This window comes from Equus caballus, chromosome 1 (genome assembly GCF_041296265.1).
Source record: "Equus caballus isolate H_3958 breed thoroughbred chromosome 1, TB-T2T, whole genome shotgun sequence".
NCBI lineage: Eukaryota > Metazoa > Chordata > Mammalia > Perissodactyla > Equidae > Equus > Equus caballus.
Genome location: NC_091684.1, coordinates 128,155,621 through 128,180,001, shown reverse-complemented (window position 1 = coordinate 128,180,001; position 24,381 = coordinate 128,155,621). Strand labels below are relative to the sequence as shown.

Sequence of the window (24,381 nt, the reverse complement as noted above, 5' to 3'; positions counted from 1 at the left end):
TGCAGCCAGTGGGGACCTGGGGGATGCTCAACCCTGTGGTCCCGGTGCGGGGGGGGGGGGGGCGGGACAGAAAAACGTCTGTCGGGGTTGTTGGGAGGGCGCCATTCTGGATAGCGACGCGCTGGGGAAACCTCCTCGCCTCGGCGGAGATCACCCGCAGAACCGGGCAGGCCGCGGAGGGGTCGAGTCCCCTTTTCCAGCCCAGCCGGCGCGCACGAGCAGCCTGCGGAAGGGGCCCGGGAGGCCGCGGCGCGCTTGGGCCTCGGTCCCGGGCCCACCCTGCAGCGTGCGGTTGCGCACTGAGTCGCCCGCCCTCCCGGAAGCGCAGCGCGCGCCTCGCGCCACGTCTGCTCTAGCGCAGCCTGCCAGGTCCTGCAGCCGCCGCCCCAGCCGCGGTCCGTGGGGCTCGACCGGGAACATCATGGACAGCGCGGCTCCGCGCTCCACCTCCGCGCTGCTCCTGCTGCTGCTGCTGCTTCTCCTGCTCCGGGCCGAGCGAACGCGGGGCGCAGAGCTCACCTTCGAGCTGCCCGACAGCGCCAAGCAGTGTTTCCACGAGGACGTGGAGCAGGGCGTGAAATTCTCCCTGGATTACCAGGTGAGGCCCGGGCGCCAGGCAGCGCCTCCTCTCTCTCCCCCTTCCAGGTCTCTCCTGGGCACTGGTGCGCCCCTGACCCGAGTGGCTGGAATTAATCAAAGAGGCTGCAGCGGGTGGGAATGACGGGAGACGAGTTGACATCCCTGTGTGGAGGAACGTTTTGATAAGAGCCCACTCAGAGACGGGCCCGGTTGGCCCGGGAGGTAGCGCCGGAGTTGTGTACCGGGGATGGGGATGCCCGGGGGCGGGTCCTGGATCCTGTGGAGTTGGCCCGAATGACTTCCTGCAGGCCCCTTGACGCTAAGGAATGCCAGCTCTCGTCAATGGACTCAGGCAGTCTGCCCCAAGTCTCTTGGACTACTTTGTCCCGGGGTGTATTGAAAAATGGCAGCGAGAGGAAGTGGGTTCATAGTTTTATTTTAACCGTCTCTCCAGCGTTTAAAGTCCGAGGCGGGGTGAGCGCAGAAGTGGTGAGAATGGGCGCTTTGGAAGGGAGGTCTCAGCACAGCCTTTGAGCCCTGGCAATATTTACAAGCAGTGGTGGTGTGGCTGCCAGATTCAGCTGTTGCCGTATGGTTCAGCAAAGCTCCCAGTTCTTGCGCTGCCGGCTCCTTTGACAGATCTCTAGGCTCACAGTTTGTGTGGAGCAGGTCCTGGGAGAGGGATTTGCCCCTAAGGTTTAGTGAGCAGATCTAGGTTTGGGGGGCTGAGTGGGAATCACACCCAGACAACAATTTGCCTGCGGATGCGTGCTGGCAGGCATTCCAGAGATGAGGTGGCATGGGCAGCAGGAGTAAGGGCAGGCCATTTGATGGGCCCTCTCTTGTCAAAGTGACTAAAAGAGGCTTGAGCTTGGGGACAGTGTCATATGTGATGGTCTCCGAGTCGCTGATTTGGGCACTTTTCATATCTCTGTGGACAATGTACAAACTGTGTCTGGGTTAACAGACGCAACCTAGGTACAGTCACCAAAAAGTGATCATTGTGAGGCTGGAGGGGCCTGAGAGGTCTTCTGGTCACTGCTGGGCCGGGCGTAAACACCTCCAGCATCAGAAAGTTCATGAATCATGAAGCAAATTTTATCTAGACAAAAAGGAAATTTTAAAGATTTTATTTTTTTTTTCCTTTTTCTCCCCAAAGCCCCCCAGTACATAGTTGTATATTCTTCGTTGTGGGTCCTTCTAGTTGTGGCATGTGGGACGCTGCCTCAGCGTGGTTTGATGAGCAGTGCCATGTCGGCGCCCAGGATTTGAACCAACGAAACACTGGGGTGCCTGCAGCGGAGCGCGCGAACTTAACCACTCGGCCATGGGGCCAGCCCCAAAAAGGAAATTGTAAAGTTTGGGAGCAGATGGAGATGGTTGGTTGTGTCCTCTGATGGCCCTTGGTTACAGCATTGACACCTGTGCGCCTTTGCCCTCGTAGGTCCTGCCTTTCTGTGTTTACAAAGAGAGTTTGAACTAAATGACTTCTGAGGACTCCCACCTCGGCAACTAGCTGATTCTGTGAACCCTACCGTCTACATTCGCCTTCTCCTTGCATTCCACCAGTAATAATACTAACATGTACTAGACCCGTTCAGCAATTTACTTAATCTCGGAGCCTCAGTTTCCTCTTCTGGACAATGGGAAGGATTAGGCTCATTGCACTCTTGCAGAGCAAAACCTTTGGATTCAGGCAGACATGGATACAAATTGTAGCCCTGTCACTTTCAAGCAGTGTGATCATGGCCAATTTACCTAAGGTCTCTCAGCCTCAATTTCATCCTCTGTAAAATGGGGAGCATCATAACACCTGCTTTAGAAGGTTGTGAAGATTAAAAGACAAAAATATTTGTAAAGTCTAGTCACAGTGCCTCGTTGGCATTTAGTAAGTGGCGGCTGCCCCTCTGGTAGCAGCAGACTGAGGGTGTCTTTTGTGGTTGTCAGGTTATCACTGGAGGTCACTATGATGTTGACTGCTACGTGGAGGACCCCTTGGGAAACACCATCTACAGGGAAACCAAGAAGCAGTATGACAGCTTCACGCACCGGGCTGAGGTTAAGGGCGTGTATCAGTTCTGCTTCAGTAATGAGTTTTCCACCTTCTCTCACAAGACCATCTACTTTGACTTTCAAGTGGGCGATGAACCCCCTATTCTCCCAGACATGGGGAACAGAGTCACAGCTCTCACCCAGGTGAGTGGACATTAATGGTGACAGGCCGGGCTGAACCCCCCTAACCTGTTCCTCTTCTCTATCCCCATCTTGGCTGAGAAGCAGAGGCACCATCCACCCAGCTCCCAGTCTGAAGTCTCAGTGTTGGCTTTGTCCTCTTTCCACATCCAGTCCTAAAGGATACTGTGTTCTCCTTCTGATCTTCCTCTCCATTCTTTAACCAGATCCCTGCAATACTCTCCTCTGGTATTCCTGCCTTCCCATCCAGTCTTTCACACAGCACCACTTTCAAAGTACCTATCGCGTGCACCTCTCTGCTTATATGATGTGTCTACATCAGAAAGACCAAAGTCCTACTTTGTATGGTGTATTAGTTAAGGTAACACAAGCTGCTGTAACAAATAAACCCTAAATATCAATGGCTTAACACAATAGAAGTTTTTTCTCACTCAAATAATAATCTAGAGAGTAGGGGTAGGGGTGGAGAGCTTTCTTCCATGGACTGAGTGACTCAGGAATCCAGACTCTTTCTTTCTTGTCATCTTTCTACTATTCTTTAGTACTTCAGAGTCCTCTGCTTCTAGCCACTAAAAGAAGGAGAGAATGAGAAAGCCCCAACTGCTTCTTAAAAGTCCTGGCCCAGAAGTAGCACACATCACTTCCACTCATATCTCGTTGAAAAATAGTCATGTGGACAGTCCGGATGAAATGAGGGCTGGCAGGTACAGTCCTGGTTAGGCAGTCAACTCCTAGCAACATTCTGGAAGAGAAACAGTGACATTTTTGGGGGACAGATAGTCATCTCTATCACCCATGGCTCTGCAGGTTAATTATAATCTCATCCCAGCCTCCTGCATCAGTCTTCCCTCTTGCTATTTAAGTTCCTCCCTCTCTCCCATATGCAGGCTCTGAGCATCCCCAGGCTGGGACTCTGTATTATTTACCCTTGTACCCCCAGAGCCCCGGTTGGACATGTCACAGAATAGGAGCTCAGCAAATATTTGTCAAATGACTGAGTGGCAGAGCCCAGGGAAACCTGCAAGACAGGAATGACCATCCATGGCTGTGCTTGTTCCAGAACCAAAGCCAGAGCATCTGAGTCTCCACCGAGGCCAGATTACCTTCGTGGCTGCCCTCCAAGGTGACCACATGCTCCGTTCCTCTGTGGCTTTGACCATGAGTTCATTTGCCCTGTCTTGGACCCTTCCTAAGCACTTGGAGGTTAGTGCTGCACTCTTCAGTACAGTAACCACTGTCCACACATGGCTATTTAAATTTAAATTAATTAAAATTAAGTTAAAGTTCACTTCCTCATTTGCTCTATAGCAACACTGCTGGTGTTCAACAGTCACAAGTGGCTAGTGGCCACACCTACAGAGTTCCATTGGACAATACTGGGTCTGAGTTTGGCAATGTTTATATGTACATGTGTCTATGTCTTTGCACATGTTTGTGTGTGTGTGCATGGGTTTATGTACATGAGAAATGTATGCCTTTGTGTATTTGTGTGTATACATAAAACTGTAGGCAGCAATTATATACTATTATTATATACTATTATATACTATATATAATATATATAAAAGTATATATTATATAGTTTATATATTATATAGTATACTACTATATATTATATACTAATTATATACTATATAATTATATATATAGTTATATACTAGAATGAACAGTAGATTCAGAGTCCAACACAACTGTGGTTTACTTCGAACTCTGCTGTGTTTTAGCTGTGTGACCTTGGGCAAGTCACATAACCTCTTTGAGCCTCAGTTTCCTCATCAACATACGGAGTAAACAGTCAGCCCTCCTTACCAATGGGTGTAATGATCGCTGTCTCTCAGGGGTATTGTGAGTATTAAATAAGAACACAGGGCAGTATTTGAAAGCCTAGGCTCAGGACGTAGAGAGTTGAATTCAAATCCTGAGTCTGCCATCTACTAACTGTGTGACTCTGGGCAAGTTAGTTAACCTCTGTGAGGCTCACTTAGACTTATTATGAAGGTTAAATAAAACCCTTAGCACAGACACATAGTTAGCATTTAGTAGAAGTTGCCTAGAATGTTGATGATAACATTCGCTACGCGCTGGATTCCACTCTTCTTTTCTCAGGCTTAGCACTGTGACTGCTTTTCTCTTCCTGCTCAGATGGAGTCTGCCTGTGTGACCATTCATGAGGCTCTAAAGACGGTGATTGACTCCCAGACGCATTACCGGCTCCGGGAGGCCCAGGACCGGGCCCGTGCCGAAGACCTGAATAACCGAGTCTCTTACTGGTCTATTGGTGAGACAGTCGCCCTGTTTGTGGTCAGCTTTAGCCAGGTGCTGCTACTGAAAAGCTTCTTCACAGAAAAACGACCCGTCAGCAGGGCGGTCCACTCCTAGTCGAGGCCTGGGTCTCCAGGGCCCCTCACACCCCAGGATGGAGTGGCTCTCCTCGGTCACAGGCTCCTGCTGGGTTGGGGGGTGCAACCCAGGGTGGAGGCAGAGCTGCTTGGAGGAGAGCACGGGGTGACATGCTCTCACCTCGCCCTCTACTTAGATTCTTAATCCTTGTACTGCAGCAGCCAGAGCTCACAGAGCCCGGTAATGAGAAGGCACCCAGTTGCATTATGTAACACTGAAGGAAAAAAGTTTACACTCAGGTGAGGGATTGGCCACTGTGGGAGGGCATGTGGGCAGCAGTCCAGGCCTGGTTGGTAGGAGGAACCCCTAGCACCCAGGCCTCCGGGGGACAACTTGGGGCTTTCCCTCTGCTCTGTGATGCATGAGTTATTGGCTTATGTGTATCCTATCTGGTGTGGAGAAGAAGGGGGCCCTCAGTCTGGCCTTCCCTCACAGAGAGAGCTCTCTGTACCTGAGGAAACCAGGCCCTGAAACAGCTCTGTAGAAATTCCCACCCCAGGTGAGCAGTGGTATCCGCTGTTCCAGGGGGAGCAAAATGGTGACTGGGTGTCCTCGGTTAGCTGTGTATCTCCTAGGAGGCGGAACTCTGGCTAATAAAAACTAAGTGTGAATGCCATGGAGACTTGTGCCTTTATATCTTTGCCCTAAAGGGGTTCACAGCTTAATGGGGAGCATTGATATGTATATAGCTAATTCGAGTGCAGTAGAGCAAGTGGTGCCCTGGGATGTGTGTAGGATGCTGTGTATAGACATTTGTGGGGGAACAAATTACCCTCCTCTCAGGTGAATGAGAGCAGTCAAACAGGGAGTAGTTATTTTGTGGTCTCAGATTCCAGAGACCACTGTCAACAACTGAGTCATCATTTAATCCAAATATGGGTGCTAAGAACAGAACATGAAGAGAGAGCAATAATGAGTGGCTGTTCTGAGTGCCATTTGCACAGCAGCCACAATGGTCTCTTTAAAACTTAAGTCAGACCATGTCACTGCTGGTCAAAACCTTACCGTGGCTCTGCATGTCATTCAGTTCATGGCCAAGTCCTCATTGTGGACTATAAAGCTCTGCATCATCTGATACACCTGCCTCTTGCCCCACGAGTCATCTCCTGCCCCGCTCCCCCGACTCCCCTCATGTCTGCCTGGTCTCCTTGCTGTTCTTATCACACACTAGGCCACGTTTCTGTCCCAGGGCTTTAGCACATGTAGTTTCCACTACTGGAACACCCTCTCCCTGCTGTCTGCTCCACCATTTCCTCCTGATTAAATGGCACATCATCAGTGAGGTCTTCACTAACCACTTTATTCAAGATGGCACCATCTCACCTGCCCCTAACCCTCCGTGCCTCCCTGTACCTGCTTTACTTCTCTCTGTGTCACTTATCACCATTGATAGATATGTTTACCTGTCTGTTTATTGTCTCTTACTCCATTAAGATCTAAACTCCATGAAGGCAGGGACTTTGTTTACTGCTGTATTCCTAGTGTTTAGGATAACACCTGATAGATCCTAAGGTCTTAATAGATGTTAGTTACTGAATGACTAGCCTTGCCCATGAGTGAGAAATTAATGAATACTGATCAAGTGTCCATGTAGTAGGTCTTGAGGGAAGATACGATGTCTGTCCTAAATAAAACCTACCAAGAAATCTGAAATCCTGAGCTGTCTGGCAAGTGTTAATAGTGCATTGTAGGCCAGGGAACAAAATAAACCATCCCATTAAAAAGAAACTACATAAGCCTTTCTTAGCTTGATTGAAAGATAAATACTGCATACCTGCTTGTATTTTTTTTTTTTTCTGAGGAAGATTAGCCCTAACATTTGCTGCCAATCTTCCTCTTTTTGCTGAGGAAGACTGGCCCTGAGCTAACATCCGTGCCCGTCTTCCTCTACTTTATATGTGGGATGCCTGCCACAGCATAGCTTGCCAAGCGGTGCATATTCTCATCCGGGATCTGAACCGGTGAACCCCAGGCCGCCGAAGCAGAATGTGCGAACTTAACCGCTGCGCCACCCGGCTGGCCCCCTGCTCATATATTTTTGATGCTGTTTCTTCTCTCTTAGTTTAAAATTAAGTACCAAGAGTATATAAAAGATTATTTATGAAATATGTCTGGAGTATAGTGAAAAACAGTACAACACATCTGTGTGTACCAACACCTGGATTAAGCAATGGAATGTGACTGTTACCTCTGAGAAGCTCCCTGGCTGCTGTCACCGTCGCCTTCCCTCTCTCCATGCTCTGAGGGGACCACCAGCCTGGCCTGAGTGTTTAGCAGCACTGAGAAGAAGTTCAAAGAAATGAGGACATCGCTCTGCGAAAACTCCTCCCACCTTCCCATTTCTGATGAGAAAAGGTCCTTCAGTGCTTACAACCTTAAACAACCAAAAAAAAGCAATAGAATTGCTGGTAATCCCTGTTTTATTTATATGACCCTGTAATCATTCATCCGTAAATATGTGGACTGACTGGGGGAAAAACCCTGCCCTTCATTGAATTAGGAGATGATGTTTGCAATAAAATTTACTTTTCATGTTTACTGTTTATTGAATGTTTATATTTTGATCAATTATGTACTAATATCAATGTAATAATTACCCAATCCAGAAGAAATACTTTTTAACACTTAGTGCTTTACAATTACAGGACATGAAAGAAGTTTTAAAATTTCAATGTATAATCATACATTTTTTGGTATAGAGAAATACAGTAGGGTGCTCAATATAAGAATTTCAAACATAAAACGATACAGTTCCATTTGTGGTGTTGGTGCTGTCAAGTGGATTCTGACTCCTAGTGACCCTGTGTACAGCAGAGAGGGTCCGGACCCTGCCTGTCTTTTTTATGCCATCCTCTCACCTTCCAGTGCTGTATCAGACAATGCTCCACTGCTTTTCTTAGGGTTTTCATGGCCAATTTTTTTGCAAGTGGGTGGTCAGGTCCTTCTTCCTAGTCTGTCTTAACCTGGAAGCTCAGCTGAAACTTGTCCGCCGTGGGTGACCCTGCTCGTATCTGAAATAGCAGTGGCATAGCTTTCTGCATCACAGTAACCTGCAGCCACCACAGTATGACAATCAATAGAGGGGTGGCATGGTTCCCTGACCAACAAATGAACTGGAATCTTAACTACTGGACCACCATGACTGGCTTCCATAGGAGAGGCGAAATGGAAATATGAAGGAAAGGGAAAGATGGAAAATTTCTGAGCATGTATTTATGGATGATGAGGGTGTCAAGTCATGATAATTAGAATACACTAGATACATTTAAAATAGTGATGTAACTTAAAAAAAAGTTTAAAATATGCTAGAAATCACCCTCTTTGTGACTATTTAAATTCATGATGAAAAATTTTAAATGTCAGCTTAAAAATATATGAGCCTTTTATAGTTTCTCAAGTTCTCTTAGAGGATGCCAAAGAAAAAGAAATTGAATACACCGCTTCACTTTGCACCCAGATTCCCTAGGGAGACTCTCTCTCCTTGGCACCTTGGTGGACAAGGGTGTGCAGCATTGCCACTTGAGTAGAAAGAGTACTGGGTTGGGACTGACCTTTCTGGATTTGAATCTACCACATGCTAATTGTGTCCTCTTGGGCAAGGTACTGAACTTCTCTGAACCTTAGTTTCCTCATCTCTAAAATGGACAGAGGATATTTTGCCTGGGCAAGGCCGTAGGTTTATGTGTCATTGGCTAGCAGAGTAGGGATTTACCCTTTCCCAGTAGAATCCATTTGAATTGGAAGCCTGGATGGGACTGAACTGACACATTTATACAGTGTTGCAGCATAGCTCAAAGACAATGAAAGCCTAGATCAGATGACCTGGAGGGGTGTCCAGAAATGCATAGTTTTTTAATTAAAACTAAGTTGTTTTCCTACCACATGAAAAGGGGCTAAAGTGTCACCCCCTGGGGAGTGGCAGTGATTTCCAGTTTAGTTAACAGCAAGACCGGCTGTTCCGTCTTCTCTCTCTGGTTGCATTAAGGCCCATCCTTTGGCTTCTGTTGGCCTGGGGAGGGAGCAGCTTTCAGCTATTGCTAGTCTTGGGGCTTCATCTGAACTCTTCACTTGTTGCTTCCCTTAACCGTGACAACCTTTGTGAGTAGTCCCTCCATTGAACTCTCCTCAAAAATAGGGAAGAAGGAAAGAGGGAGGGGGGCGGGAGGGAAGAAGGAAGGAAGAGTCAGTTGTTGCAGACTCTAGGAAGCAAGAAGGATTAGAACAAAACTGTGAATACATAAAATTACTCCCAGAGAGGGCAACTCCGGGGAAGGCTGAATGTTCTAATTGTACAAGTGGGTCCTTGGAGTGTAGAGATGTGTGCACTCAGTGTATTTCTTCCAGCCGTGCTGTTTGTCACAGACGTGAATGTGCCTAGCACAGCACTGGTCTAAAACAAATGCTAATTTCCTGCTCTTTACTCACATTCACCAAACAAAAGACTGATAAATAAACCAGATGATGGTACCTGAGAGGGTTTGAACATCTAAGCCCATTTGTGAGAGCTTATGGTCAGACATTCATGCTACCCCTTGTTGAAACTTACAGTTCAACAGCTTTTATTTGCTTCTCGCCAGAGTTTCACTGTCCATGTGCTGTACTCATTTGAGGGATGGTTCACTTAGCCTTATCCTAAGCAAGGCTTTCAAAATGAAATAGGAAATAGGTGCTTCCTTGGGATTAGTTAAGGTGGCAGTGCCCATCCAATGGCCATACCTTTTCCTAGGAAGATTCTATGTTTTTGGGGGCTTGTGTAAGAATCCTAAGAGCTATAGAAATAAAAATCGTAGTTAGGAACTGCCAAATGGTATATGAACTGTTGGAGTCTCTTTTGTTGTTCATAGAAAATGAAGCTGATACAGCTCCAGCTCTCCAGTGAGGGCCAAAGTATATTATTTTCTCTTGAAATGTGATTCAAGATTCCTTTTAAAAAGTTAGCTTTCTTGTTAATAGTCTCCATTGCAAAACGAAAGAGGCACAAGTGGGCCGGGGGGCTTGTGTAATACAGGAGGGAGGAAAGTCATGGTTTTGCCTCTGGGATTGCCAAGCAACCTTCTGATTGTAATCTGGCTTCTCGTGTAGTTTGCCTTAAGACGGGAATATATTTGAGTTTGATTTTTAACTGCAAAAATATTAAAGGCAGATTCTTAATTTATGAAGTCATATTTCAGACAATTAAAATATTAACTAGAATTTACCTATTCTGCCATCTCCCATGCAAGGCAGCTCACCCTTAACAGGGCTGGTCCTCAGGCAGGTCTGAAGCCTGGGTGGGCTCCACCTGGGAAATGGCCTTGGTTCATCCATTCTCACAGCCACACTCGGGAATGTGCTGGGTTTTTATTGCACTTGATAGACAGGCAGCTGGAGGCTGCAGAACAGTGGAGTGTGTGTGTGTGTTGAGAGGGAGAAGTTAGGATAGATGTTGGGGGAATAAGTGTACAAGGATCCCATGTCATCTTCAGAGTGGTGATCTGGCAAGGTGAGTATCCTCCAAATCCAGCCTGGAGAAACTATAGAAGCAAGAAGGAAGCCTGATTCTGAGGACCTCTCAACTCTAAGAAACTGGAGCCACACATGTGAAGAAAGGTGAGAGGGCCCTTTGGCCCAGGGCAGAGGCCCCAGCCAGCACTGAGACTGAATTAGGTTCTGTGCCTGCTTCTCCGCATATTGCCTTGAGGCTACCATGGCCTCCTGCTTTGCCCTGAATTCAGTGGCAATGGCCCAGGCTGCTGGTGTCTATGGCATAGTATCAGGACACATCAAGGGCCCTGCTCCAGGGTGGTGAGCAGTTGATGAAAACAGGGACAAGCTGACCAGCTGCCTCAGGGCATCAACTCTTCCCTGTCCTCCCCTCCCTAATATCCAGGAGTGGTGGATTAAAAACTAAGGCCCGTTTCTTCATTCTGTTGCTGTTCTTTTTCTGATTGTTTAAGGTGAACTTTGAACAAAGTTACCAAGTATTAGTAAATAGAAGTCATCCATTGTGATTCTCCATCCTGGAGCTCCTCCTCCTTCCCTCTCCTTAACCTCTCAGGAGTTTAAAGGCCTGGCCTTTAGCCCTTGTCAACACACATTCCCAGACCCCAGGGGAGCGTGAATGCACAGGCCCAACAACCAGACCCCAGAGTATACCGTAAAAGAGATACAACACTGAACGTGGTACATCATTTGAAGCAAAATTGTTGGAAAATGTGGACCAAAATTTTTAAATAACACGATAAATATACTCTAAAAGAGAGATTTTAATGATATTTTGCTGTAACAAGAAGTCTTAAAAAAGAACCAAGTGGAAATGTTATGTATGAGAAATATAAAAGTAGACATGAAGACTTATCCCAGAGGAGGTTCAAGGCAGCATGAAATATAGCTAATCTGCTGGAAGAAGCCTCCTAGAAGACAGCAGGAAGGAAAGGAGAAAATATATATATATAAAGCTAAGAGATATGGAAGGCGGAAGTAGAAATGATAAGAGATGGCTAATAGGTGTGCCAGAAGTAGAAAAAAAATATTTGAAGAAATAATGAAAATAAATTTCTCAGATTAAAGAAGGATGAAAGGTCTCAGATCAAAGGGCTGATGGAGTAACAAACAGGATTGAGAACTGACAAACCACCCCATGGATACATTATACTGATGTGTAAAGATACCAAATGTAACCGACTGGTTACCTGCAGGAACTCAAGGGTGGGTTTGGAAGCATTTAACTGTTTTTCCGAATTGTTATTTTTCCTTTTGTTATCTTAAGGAAATGCAATCACCAACCTCCCTGAACCAGAGCAAGCTACGCCTATGCCCTTGGCCTTATTTTCAATGCTGAGATCTCTCCAGGAGGAGCTTGGGCCTTATTACCGTAACCTGCAGTGTATGTGGAAGCATGTTTTCCAACTGAGCCTGTGCAAGAGAATACCCTCCTCTCCCTTTTGAATATTCACTTCCCATCTGAAATAAATGTCCCTGCTTCCCTTTGTTCGGGATGTCATGACTTTGGAAATGATTCTGCGTGGTCTCCTATTTGCTGCAAATATATTTTGTGAGACAACTACTTCTGGTGGAGAGTCTGGTTTAACTCCCCAGGAGGAAACCCATTTTGGTTCAGTAACACACATGCAAAGAGAAGATTCCAAATGCCTCCAGAGAGAAAGAAGAGATTCCTGCAATCAGGTTGAAATTGGATTTCTCAGTATCAACACTGCATGCAAGAAGAAAATGGGGTCATATTTTTAAATTAGAAAAGGCAAAAAACTGCTGAATTTAGAAATTTATGTCTAGCCAAACTGTAAATATGAAAGTCCACTAAAAATCTTCTCAGGCACACAGGGTCACAGTAGGGGAGAAGAGAAATAAACCTTGGAGGCAGCTGTAAGACTTACAAGAACTAACAGTTATACTTTAGTGATGCTTATGGTTGTCTAAAAAATCTAGAATCAGAGAAGAGGAAGAATGAAAATACGCATGTGACAACCAAGAACTACCATTCTGAACAAAGTCCACAGGTTTACAGATGCAGGTGGAGAGACCAAGGGGCATGAGGGTGTGCTAAAAGTTCCTGTCTTGTTTGGGAAAAGATATTGATATTGATGAGATTAAGAAATCAGTGAGGGTAAGTAAATATGAATTAGGGCCTTAAATTAAGAGCGACCACCATAAGAACAAATTAAAAAGATAATTTTGAAATCAGTAAAAGAAAACTCGATCTATCCAATGAAAAACTGAAAAGAAGGAAAACAGCGTAGGAGAAGAAAATAGGAAAAGAAAGGTAGAAATGCATATGTATATTTCTAATAAAAGAATAATTACAATAAATGTAACCAATTAAATGGGAAAGACTCTTAGATTAATAAAAAATGATGAGATCCAATAACATATTTTCTTTAAGAGAGAGAGTTAAAAGGAGACACAAACGTTGAAAATAAAAGGATGAAAAAGACTTGCCAGGAAAATATCAACTAAATGAAAATGAGGTAGTAATCATAGCATCTGACAAAATAGAAGTCAAGGCAAACTATCACACTAAACAGGAGCATTACATACTAGTTGTGAAATAATGAGAAATATATTTATTGGTGTTTGCCCCTGGTTCTTGACACAGAGCTCCTGAACACTTGTAAATAGGGGTGCTAAGAGACTCTTTTGTTCTAACACTTAGTCTCTGGCCCGGGTTCCTGGCACAGGGCTCCTAAAACACTTGTAATTTCCTAAGTGATAAGAGCACTAGAAGCATTTCTTGTTCTAATATTTGGTCTTGACCCTGCTTCCTGACCCAGGGCTCCTAAATCTCTTGGGATTTCCTGGGTGAAAAGAGTCTCTTCTGTTCTGAGGTGACTTTGGGTGGGCTTCTGGATGGGGGAGGGTCACCAGAAAGACCAAGTCATGATTAGAAGCTTGGAATTTTCAGCCCCACCCCCATTCTCCAGAGAGAGGAGAGGGGCTGGAAATGGAGTTAACGATCAATCATGGCTGTGTGACGAAGCCTCCATAAAATCCAAAAGTATGAGGTTCAGAGAGCTTCTGGGTTGGTGAATACATGGAGGTGCTGGGAGAGTGGCATGTCCAGAGAGGGCAAGGACGTTCCATGCCCTTCCCACATACATTGCCCTACACATCTCTTCCATCTGGCTGTTCATCTGTATCCTTTACCATATCCTTTTTTAATAAACTGGCAAACAGTAGGTAAACTATTTTCCTAAATTCTGTGAGCCGCTCTAGCGAATTAGTTGAACCCAAGGAGGGCGTTGTAGGAACCCCTGATTTATAATAGGTCTGTCAGAAGCACAGATGACAACCTGGACTTGTGAGTGGCATCTGAAGTAGGGGAGAGCAACAGTCTTGTAGGACTGAACTCTTAACCTGTGAGAACCGATGCTATCTCCAGGTAGATAGCGTCAGAATTGAGTTAAATTGTAGGACAACCAGCTACTGTTGCAGAATTGCTTTGTGTGAGAAAACCCCCTCACATCTCTTGTCAGAAGTGGTGTCAGTGTGGCATTAGTATAAGACTAAAGGAGAAACGCATAGGACAAAGACTGAGTTTTTCCTACTCACTAGTGTTAAAGGAAGTAAGGAAAGGAACGATAGAACAGGTGGATGTCACCACCATCCGTGAATGCCGCAGAATAACAGCACAGAAACACCTAAAGCAATAGACACAATTGCAAGGACTCGTCAGGTGCAGCAGAAGGAAATGCTGCACAGTTCCTGCCTGAGCCTTCAGACAGCATGAGGTCTCACTCCCACGCTCCACATCAGTCACTGCAGAGGCTTTTCAGCTTAAGTGAGGTGGATGAATTAGCAGTGGGAGTGGAGGGGAGTTAGGATACGTTCAAGCTGTTGACGAAAATAATCCATAACCAATCTATAAATGAAAATTTGGGAGAGTTTATTCTGAGCTAAAATCTGAGGACCATGGCCCGGGGCCTTTTTTCCTGAAGGAAGAAAGGGCACCGAAGAAGTGGGGTGCACAGAGTGGTTATATACCCCCAAACAGGATGTTTCACATAGGATTGAAATGTCCCTTTTACAATAGTTGTGAGACTGCTCTGTCGGCACAGCGATTGATGGACACAGCAGGTAGGTCTGCTGTCTCTGTGGACACAGCAGGGTGGCAGGTCTGTTGTCTCGAGCTGGGTGGTCACAGGTGAGTTGGGTGGTCACAGGTGAGCATAGCAATCAGTTCCTAGCCTAAGGAAAGATGCTTATCCCTAAGGAAATGCCAATGGGGGGAAGTTGCACCTTTATCTTAAGGCCATTTGTTCTTGCCATAGTAAATGTTTTAAAGCAGATATGCAATGCATGCTCAACGGCCACAGTCAGGCCCTTTTGGAAAAAACAAAGTCAGGTCGAATTAGGTTTACACCAAATGGCTTCCTCATATACTCCAATATATCATATTGCTTGCCATTTCAATTTGTCAAAGCTGTTATTTTACCAGAATCTTCTTCCCTCTGAGACATTTTCAAAGGGTTGATTTTTCTCTTAAGGACGGCCCTCTGTTGTTATGCCCAGATATGGACAGTAACAGATCAATAGTTCACCGTGGTCAGGAATATATTGCCTTCCAAGACAATTGCCCTCACAGCTGGGGCAAGACGAGCGACTTTCCAGACCAGTCAAAACCTGCAGCCTCATTCCCAGTTATCACTGAGATGAAAGTGGGTAATGGTTGCCTCATTCCAGGCCCAGGGACCTGGTTGCAATTTCCCATGGGTTAATATCTTTTTCTTGGAACACAGTTTGGTGAGGTTCTGAACAAAAGCACTCTGATCTAGTATTTATGATGTTTTATTATGGGCTTTAGTATTGTATGATATGGAACATGGAGTCTAGAAATTTAGTTTCCTCATTTTCAAAGTTTCAGGTCTATCTTCTTTCTGGCCATAAGGAAAAATATGGCTGAGGTGAAGTCCATAGGCCCCAACTGCACTGGGATGAATGGCCACTGACTGCCCAGGGTTCCATCTCCCCTTGATTTGCTTCCTCTGTGCTTTGACGTTTATATAACTCCTATCCTCACGCTCTCTATCCGACTGCATAGTTACAATAGCGCAATCTTTAAACTTTATGTATTCTAGGAGCATAATCATCTCTGGAGAGCCATAGACCAGCGTGCATAGATGCTAGGACTTCACCCGGAGCGGATCTACCAGGAAGACCATTGCCCTGTGACATTTCTTTAGGCAAAATTTAAGAATGCCTTTAGAGCCTTCTTGGCCAAACTCACCTGCCAGCACAATCTAACACAGTTGAATGACAGGTTATGGAACAAGTTTGGGGAGAGCTTGTTTTTCTAGCTCTGGTGGCTGGCTGTAGTTAGCCCCTACCTGCTCTCCACGGACCTACAAATTAGAATTTTTGGTTTACATGGAAAGCAATCATCTTTCGCTTATTGTAACTCTAGACATAAGCCTTTCTTCTTTTTTTTCTGAGGAAGATTCACCCTGAGCTAACATCTGTGCCAGTCTGCCCCTATTTTGTATATGGGTCACCACCACGCATGGCTGATGAGTGGTGTAGGTATGCACCTGGGATCCGAACGCGTGAATCCGGGCCATCAAAGCAGAGCTCGTAGAACTTAACCACTATGCCATGGGTCTGGCCCCAACATAAGCCTTTTCATACCCTGAAAACTCCTGAGTCATTAGAATTTTGAATTCCAACACAGTTTTATGCTATTTTCCTTCTGTTGGTTTGTGTTTCTCAGTTCAATATTTGACCATAGGAGAAAATAGACTTCACATATGGCTTGCTTCTTCATCAGTAACTATTTTTACACTTTCCATCACATGGTGGGGAAATCATCCAAGAACTTGATAAGACTGTTTACATTGTTCGCAGGTCTATTTCTGGCTCTCAATAGTGTGTAGACCTCATCCCCAACTTCTCCAGCACAATTTTTCAGCAAATCAGTGGCCTGGATGACAAAAGGACTAGGATGACAACCGAGGACTAGGAATGAAAGCAAAGTAACAAATAGAAGGCAGGCAAAGAATGTATTTTGGGAGAATTACTCCAGAAAGCAGAACAGCGCAAACACACAATTTTCCCCCGTATTGTTAAAAAAAGAAAAAAAGACAATAAGACTTCAAAAAAGTATTACAAGGAATCATAGAAGAGGTTATAATACAACAAAAGAGATGAAAAAGAGCTGTCAAGTCTCAGGGAATATGTAGGAGAGAGAAAAACCATTACGGAAACAACAGTCAATTTGAAGATGCCAAAAAGAGAACAGGTTCTGCTGAAATCACAGGTCAGGACACTAAAGAAAGGCTTGGGAAAAGTGTCCAACATAAAGCGGAAAAAGAACAAAGTGCTGGAAATTACTAGGGAGAAACTAAGACATTTGTACAACAAAGGCTATCCATGATGCAGATCATAGGTGATGCTGGAGAAGAAAAGAGAACGACTGCAACAAGTTCAAAGACATAAAAGAGAAAGCTTTAATAAAAATAAAAGAAGACCTAAATCCTGAGGGTTTTTTTGTTTTTTGAGGAAGATCAGCCCTGAGCTAACTGCTGCCAATCCCCCACTTTTTGCCGAGGAAGACTGCCTCTGAGCTAACATCCATGCCCATCTTCCTCTACTTTATATGTGGGATGCCTACCACAGCATGGCGTGCCAAGCCGTGCCATGTCCACACCCGGGATCCGAACCGGCGAACCCCGGGCTGCTGAAGCAAAACGTGCACGCTTAACCACTGTGCCACCAGGCTGGCCCCAAATCCTCAGTTTAAAAGAGTACCTCGTGTTTCAGGAAAAACTGAAGTAGAATGATCAACACAGATATGTCCTGGTGAAGTTACTGGGCTTTAAGGAAAGCTAATGAAACTTCGACATTTAAGTGACATTAAAAGAAAACAGACAAAAAAGTAATCTTTAAGAGAAAGAAATCATGTGATTCCAACTTTTCCATGACATTTACTCCAAGAAGACAGCAGAGAAGTATCTACAAGGGACTCGGGTAAAGACAGTGTAGACCCAAGAGGATGAGAAACTGCCAAATTGTCATTCAAGTACAGAGGCAACAGGGGGCCATTCTAATCCTGGAAGGGGCTCAGGGGAAGAGCACTCATGAGCTATTCTTGAATCAGCTATCCCAGGAAAACTCTAGCAAGCTGGGAAAAGAAAGAAGCTATCATAAAATGGCAGGTGATCAGCAAAGGTTTCATCCGTTAAAATACACAACTGAGACTAGACAACTATGGAAAAATGAGTTAGAATAAATTTTATAAATGCTAATAATTTAAAAATAACAGCACAGCAAATTGAAATTGAGAATTAGGGGGCGAGGGAAGATAGGAGAAAGAGTGAATGCTAACTGTCTTATGTTTCCTGATAGAAATTAAAGAAAGAATACTAATTATAATAACTACAAAGAAAATTATATCGAACTCTTACCAAGTGCCAACCATAGTTCTAAATGCTTTTGTGTGTAATTTCATTTAACCTTCAACAGTTCTATGACACAGGAACTATTAATATTCCCATTTTATAGATGAGGAAACTGAGGCACAGAGAATTTAATCAGCTTTTCTCAAAGCCATATAGCTAGTAAGTGTAAAATGAGGAAAGCTATTGATCATCTCAAGAGGCTCTAGAAAGATAATAAGATTAATAAAATCCATTTCTGACGAAAACATTTGATAAAAAAATTGGTCAGGGAGAAGTAAAGGTGGCAGATGGAGTGTGGCTGCAGGCTGGAGCTACTGATTCTGTCCTTTGTGACTCTGGTGTCACCGAGGTGAGACATTTCTTCTAGACTGGTGTATTTGTCATGGTTTCTGGAGAAACAGAGCCAATAGGATATATATAGATATATATGAAGAGACTTATTATAGGAATTGAATCCCATGGTTGTAGAGGCTGAGAAGTCTCCTGATCTGCTGTCTGCAAGCTGAAGGACCAGGAAAGCTGGTGGTATATGTCAGTCTGAGTCCAAAGGCCTGAGAATCAGGGTGCCAATGGTGTAAGTCCTGGTCTGAGTCTGAGAGCCCAAGAACAAGGAGGGCTGATGTCCGAGGGCAGGAGAAGATGGATGTCCCAGCTCAAGCAGAGAGAGCAAATTCACTCTTTCTCTGCCTTTTTGTTCTATTCAGGGTCTCAGTGGGCTGGGTGATACCCACTCACCTTGGTGAGGGCCATCTTCTTTACTCAGTCTACAGATTCAGATGCTAATCTCTTCCAGAGACGTCCTCACAGACACACCCAGAAATGGTGTTTACCAGCTATCTGGGCATCCCTTAGCCCCGTCAAGTTGACGCATAAAAGTAACCATCACACCTGAGTTAGAAATTTCCCCTTCTTCGAAATTCTGTGACTTTAGCAGGCAAATGTGAAAATGTCAAAAAGAAAGGTAGGGCCCCATAGGCTGGCTAGTCAGCTGCACCTGCAGGGCTTCCTGCACCTTGGTAGAGCCATCAGCAAATCACACTATTACTCTATAGACAGTGCTCAAGGTGGATCAGATCCTGAAAACTCTACCCACCAGAGTTGAGTGATTGATTTACAAAACTGAAGGACATGGATATTTCCAGTACCCAAAATACTTAGTACTCCTCCATGCCCCAACTTCCGAGTATCAAGCTACCAACAGTGATTATTCAAAGTTGCTCTGGGAATCTGTCATCAGAGCAGGGGGCTGGACATCTCCGTTAGATATTCCATCTGGGCTGTGGAGGACCCTGCAGGAACCACACCTTACTACTACCATGCCCATATCTTGACTGACTTGACTCAAAAGTATATACCCACTTTAGCTGCTCTCCCTCGCAAAGGTGTATTAGTTTGTTAGGGCTGCCATAACAAATATGTCAGACTGAGGGGCTTAAACAACAGAGATTTAATTTCTCACAATTCTGGAGGCTGAAGTCCAAGATCAAGGTGGTAGCAGGGTTGGTTCCTTCTAGGCCTCTCTCTCTGTCTAGATGGTCATCTTCCAGTGTCTTCATATGGTCCTTTCTCTGTGCATGTCTGTGACCTAATTTCCTCCTCCTCTAAGGACACCAGTCACGTTGGATTAGGGCCCACCCTAATGACCTCATTTTAACTTAATTATGTCTTTAAAGGCCTTATCTCCAAATAGAGTCGCATTCTGAGGTCCCAGAAGTTAGGACTTCACTATGAGTTTTGGGGGGACACGATTCAGCCCAAAACAGATGGTATACCCAACTCTTTTAATTTATACTGTTTTTTAAAAAAGTTAAATTATATTCTATCCAGAACAACCATTTTGTCAAGACTAGATACATTTCATAGCTTGAATTAACCCTTTTTTCTGGCTTCTTTTATGAGATATTAGTTATACTCCAGTCTCAGCAGGCACATACACAAACGACACCTGCAGTACGGAACAGTTTGGTAGCAATAAACTCCTCACTCTGCCACCTGAGAGCAGTGTGAGGATGGGCAAATCACACGATCTCCTCGCTCTGGGCCTCCGCTGCTTTGCTGATGATAATTTGTATATTAAGGGACACATATAATGATGTTCATGGCAGCACTGCGTATGGTGATTAAACATTGAATATAACCCAAATGCCCATCAGCAGAAGGACAGATAAACAAAATGTAGTATAAATATGAGAATACTTTACAGCAGTGAGAAATAAATGGAATAGCTCCCAATCCAGCAACATGAAATGGTATTGAAAACATACTGTTGAATGAAAAAGAGTTGCAAAATGTTTCAATGTGATACCATTTATATTTTACTAAAACACTCACAGAAATATAGTATTTTGTATAGCTTATGGAAACATATGTAAATATGTGTGTGTATTAAATATACTATAAATTTATATACTAAAATTATAAAAACACAGATTGGATACATACAAAGTTATAAAAAAAAGGTTATCTCTGGGAATGGAGGATGAGAAATGGGAATAAGAGGGATACAATGGAGACTTCCAGTTTATCTGTGGAGTATTCCTTTTTCCTTTTTTCAATAAAAATCTAAGTACGTATCTCAAAATATTAGTATTTGTTGACTCTGGGTGGCAGTTATGTGGGTGTTTTTTATGTTATCTTTTGTACTTTTCTGTATTAAAAATTTCAAAAGCAATGTAAATAAAAGCATGGTAAGAACACTTATGTCACATCTTAAGGCTATTGCAAGGTTTCAGTAATAATATTTGTGAAAGTTCTTTGCAAAATGAAAAGCTTTGTACAAATATTAGGTTTTATAGCTAATCTGTTCCATTTGCTGTTGATTCTATTAACCTCCATTTCAAAAGTCCACATTGTCTGATAGCTCCAAAAATTTGGTGTTGGCTGTGATCACGGTAGTGGTCATGATGGAGGTAACAGTGATGGTGGTGGTGGTAGTGGTGCTGCTGCTAGTGGGTAGTGGTGATGGAGTTGTTGTTGGTGATGGTGGCGGTGATGGTGGCAATGGTGGTGGCGGTGATGGTGGTGGTGAAGGTGATATGTATAGGAGTAGAGAGTCAAACCTTTGATCTACTTCTGCGACACACCATGCATGCCACATAATACAATACACCTCTGGGCTGAGTGTCTTACTTCTATGATAAGACTAAACTCTCTAAAGGGAAATTGCATGAATGTTTATCTCCCAGTACTCCCAGAACAGTAAAAACTGTTCAAAGTACTGCGTTTAGTACTGTAATTGTTTTTTTCTGTAAATGCCAAGGGAATTTCATCTTTTTCTTAGAACTGCAGCAATATGAGAAATTACCACAAGAGGACAGTAGAGAAACATCAATAAAGCTCAGTTTTGCCTTAAGAGTTGGACAGGTACAAACCATAGTCTCTGCTTCTGAGCAGAGAGAAATGTGTCTCTGCAGAGAAACTCAGTTTGTGGGAATTATTCAGGGTTATTCCATGTATCACATAACATCATGGAATTTAAGAGTTGTTGAGAACCTCCTAGTTCAAGCTCCTCAACCCCAGCCAACATCTTCTGTACAACTTCATGAGAGATCCTGAGCCAGAACCACCCAGTTAAGTCACTATTGAATTCCCGACGCTTAGAAACTGCAATAATACGTGTTTGTTTTTGCAAGCTGCTCAATTTGAGAGTAATTTGTTATGCAGCAATAGATGACTGACACCTGATGTAGTCAACAGTCAATGAGTTAGCTGTAATTGTTATTCAGGTGACTGCTAAAAGCAAAGAAAGTCATTTTTCTGGGTTTTTCTCATTAAGTATAAGTGCTTTTCTCCATTCATCTCAATTTGGCATAACTTGAAAGTGACATCATTCATTCATTCATTTTTCAATAAGCCAAATGGCTGGCCAGAATGACATCAATGAGAAAAATAAATCATTCATTCATGCATCCATTCACTAATTCATCTACCGGTCAAACATGCTTTCTGACAGAGGTCCAGGGTCAAGGCAGAGCATGGCCAGTTGATTGGGAGGGGTCAGAGAATGCTTCTTGGAAAAGGTGATTCCCAGGATGAAAGCCAGCGGGGAAGGAAGAGGGCAAGTGAGGAAAAACAGCATGAGCAAAGGCACAGAGGTTTCACGTGGCCTCGAGCATGCAGGGGAAGCTAGGACTTTGGTGTGGCTGGACCATGGGAGGAGAGGGGAGATGGGAACAGGTGTGCGATGAGCAGTGAAGATGGAGAAGCAGGCAAGGGTCAGCTAAAGACTCTTCATTACCATAAGAGGGAGCTTGGGCTTCATCCCTTGGAGGGATTTTAGGGGTAAGGCTTTCAGAAGAGCACTGTGGCTCCTGTGAGGGAGGCAGATGGAGGAGAGAGACTGCACTGGGAATAGCTCAACAGCTGTGAAGCCCAGTAGGCTGGGGAGAAATAGAGGTTACAGGAGCTTGTTTACTCCCTCACCTGTGCCACAAGGAAAATTCCTGCTTGATTGCAGCACGAGCTCATCTCCACACAAGCAGAATTCACCTTTCTCAGAGATGAGCAACCAAAAGGAAGGAGTATGCAATCTATACCAGAAGTTCTCGGCCAGGAATGATGTTGCCCCTCAGGCGACTTTTGCAATGTCTGGAGATAGTTCTGTTAAAACTGGGGAGGAGGCGTCTAGTGGGTGGGATCCAAGGATGCTGCTAAACATCCTGCGATGCACAGGACAACCCCCACAATGAAGAGGTATACAACCCAAAATGTCAGTGGTGCCTAGGTTGAGAAGCCCTGGCCTATCTAAAGATACAACAAAATTAAAAAGGAGGAAACACCAGGAAAAACACATTGAAAATGAAAAACACTTGCCAAAAATGTTGGCATGGGGCAGATGAAAATTATAACCAAATATGTCATTATCAACTTAAAAATAATAAAGTAACTGCTTTTACAAAAGAAGAGTTTGAAGTGGAGATATAAGCTATAAAAATAGTGTAAAAGAACTCACACCTAGCATATCTGACATACAGATAAATGTAAATGGGCTAAACTCATGTATTTGAAGACAAAGAGTTGGATCACAAAGAAAAACTCAATTTTATGTTGTATACAATATATACAAGATGTGGTGTGCAAGAAGCACAACTAAAAGTTGTCTAGTGAGCTTGAAAATAGAAGGGTTGGCAAAGGTATACTATGTAAATAAGAACAAAGAGAAAAAGAAAGTAGTGGTCACAACTTCAAGATCAGAAAAAGTTATCTCTGCTTCATACTTTACGTCATATAACTTTCAGATAAATAAAAAGTTTAAGCATTAAAAAGAAAAAATTGAAATACTAGAAGAAAAAATTTTAAAATAATCTTGGCCTAGGAGAGGCCCTTCTAAATATGACACACTATCCAGAAGAAGAGATGAAAATGTCCAACTACATAAAATTTCACATTGTTGTATGGTAAAAGCTGCAAGCTCACACACACACACACACACACACACACACATACTCTTTCTCTCTCTCTCTCACACACACACATGGTATAAACAAAACCAAAAGACAAAATGTGAAATGTCCGTACCACAAAAGGCCAATAGTCTTAATTAAATAATTTACTAACCATTTATTGAGTGTCTACTATGTTCTGGGCACTGTTAAGCACTGGGAAGGTAAGAACCTATAAACAAAGTTCCTGCCCTTGTGAAATTTAACATTCTATGGAACAGTCACAAAAAACAGATCACCCAGTGAGTGTACGTGATGTCAGGTAGTGAGAAGTGCTGTGAAGACAGACGGAGTTGGGTGTGGAGATGGGGATGAGATAGAGTGAGAAAAGATATTATTGAGATTGGAGTAAGGAAGGTCTTACTGATGAGATGCCGTTTGAGCAGGGAACATTCCCGCTAGAAGGAAGAGCAAGTGCAAAGGCCCTGAGATGGGAACTTAAGGGCATGTTTGAAGAACCTCAGGAAGGTAAGAATAGGTGTGACAGTGAGCAAGGGGGATGGTGGTAAAGGCGAAGCTCAAGAGGCAGCCACGGGCCAGCTCAGGTAGAATGTCTAGGCCCTGCTAAAGCTACAAGCTTTATTTTATGCAAAATTGAGATGGGAAGCCAGCAGAGGGTCAAGAAATGATAGTCAAATTGTGTTTTTAATGTTTTACTTTTTTAATGCTTTTATTTTGAAATGATTATAAGTTTACAGGAAGTTTCAAAAGTAGAACAGAACACCCATTAGAATGGCCAAATTGGGATCACTGACAACACCAAATGCTGGCAAGGGTGTGGAGCAACAGGAACTCTCATTCACTGCTGGTGGAAACGCAAAATGGTACAGCCGCTTTTGAAGACAGATTGGTGGTTTCTTACAAAACTAAACCTACTCTCA

General features: G+C 44.0%; 1 protein-coding gene across 4 annotated transcripts in view; it reads left to right on the top strand.

The window, feature by feature from the left end:
* Nucleotides 1-97: 97 nt before the first annotated feature.
* The window catches only part of TMED3 (transmembrane p24 trafficking protein 3), a 52,534-nt gene continuing 28,250 nt past the window's right edge, over nucleotides 98-24,381 (top strand). For 2 of the 4 annotated variants that reach the window (XM_070232357.1, XM_070232342.1), the window contains exons 1-3: nucleotides 106-598; nucleotides 2,527-2,775; nucleotides 4,915-5,050. In XM_070232357.1, coding sequence (XP_070088458.1) covers nucleotides 422-598; nucleotides 2,527-2,775; nucleotides 4,915-5,050 — 562 coding nt within the window. In that variant the 5' untranslated portion in view covers nucleotides 106-421. Of the gene's footprint in view, nucleotides 599-2,526; nucleotides 2,776-4,914; nucleotides 7,716-24,381 lie in introns of those variants that run through there. The other 2 variants (XM_070232362.1, XM_014734001.3) reach the window with 2 other exon arrangements.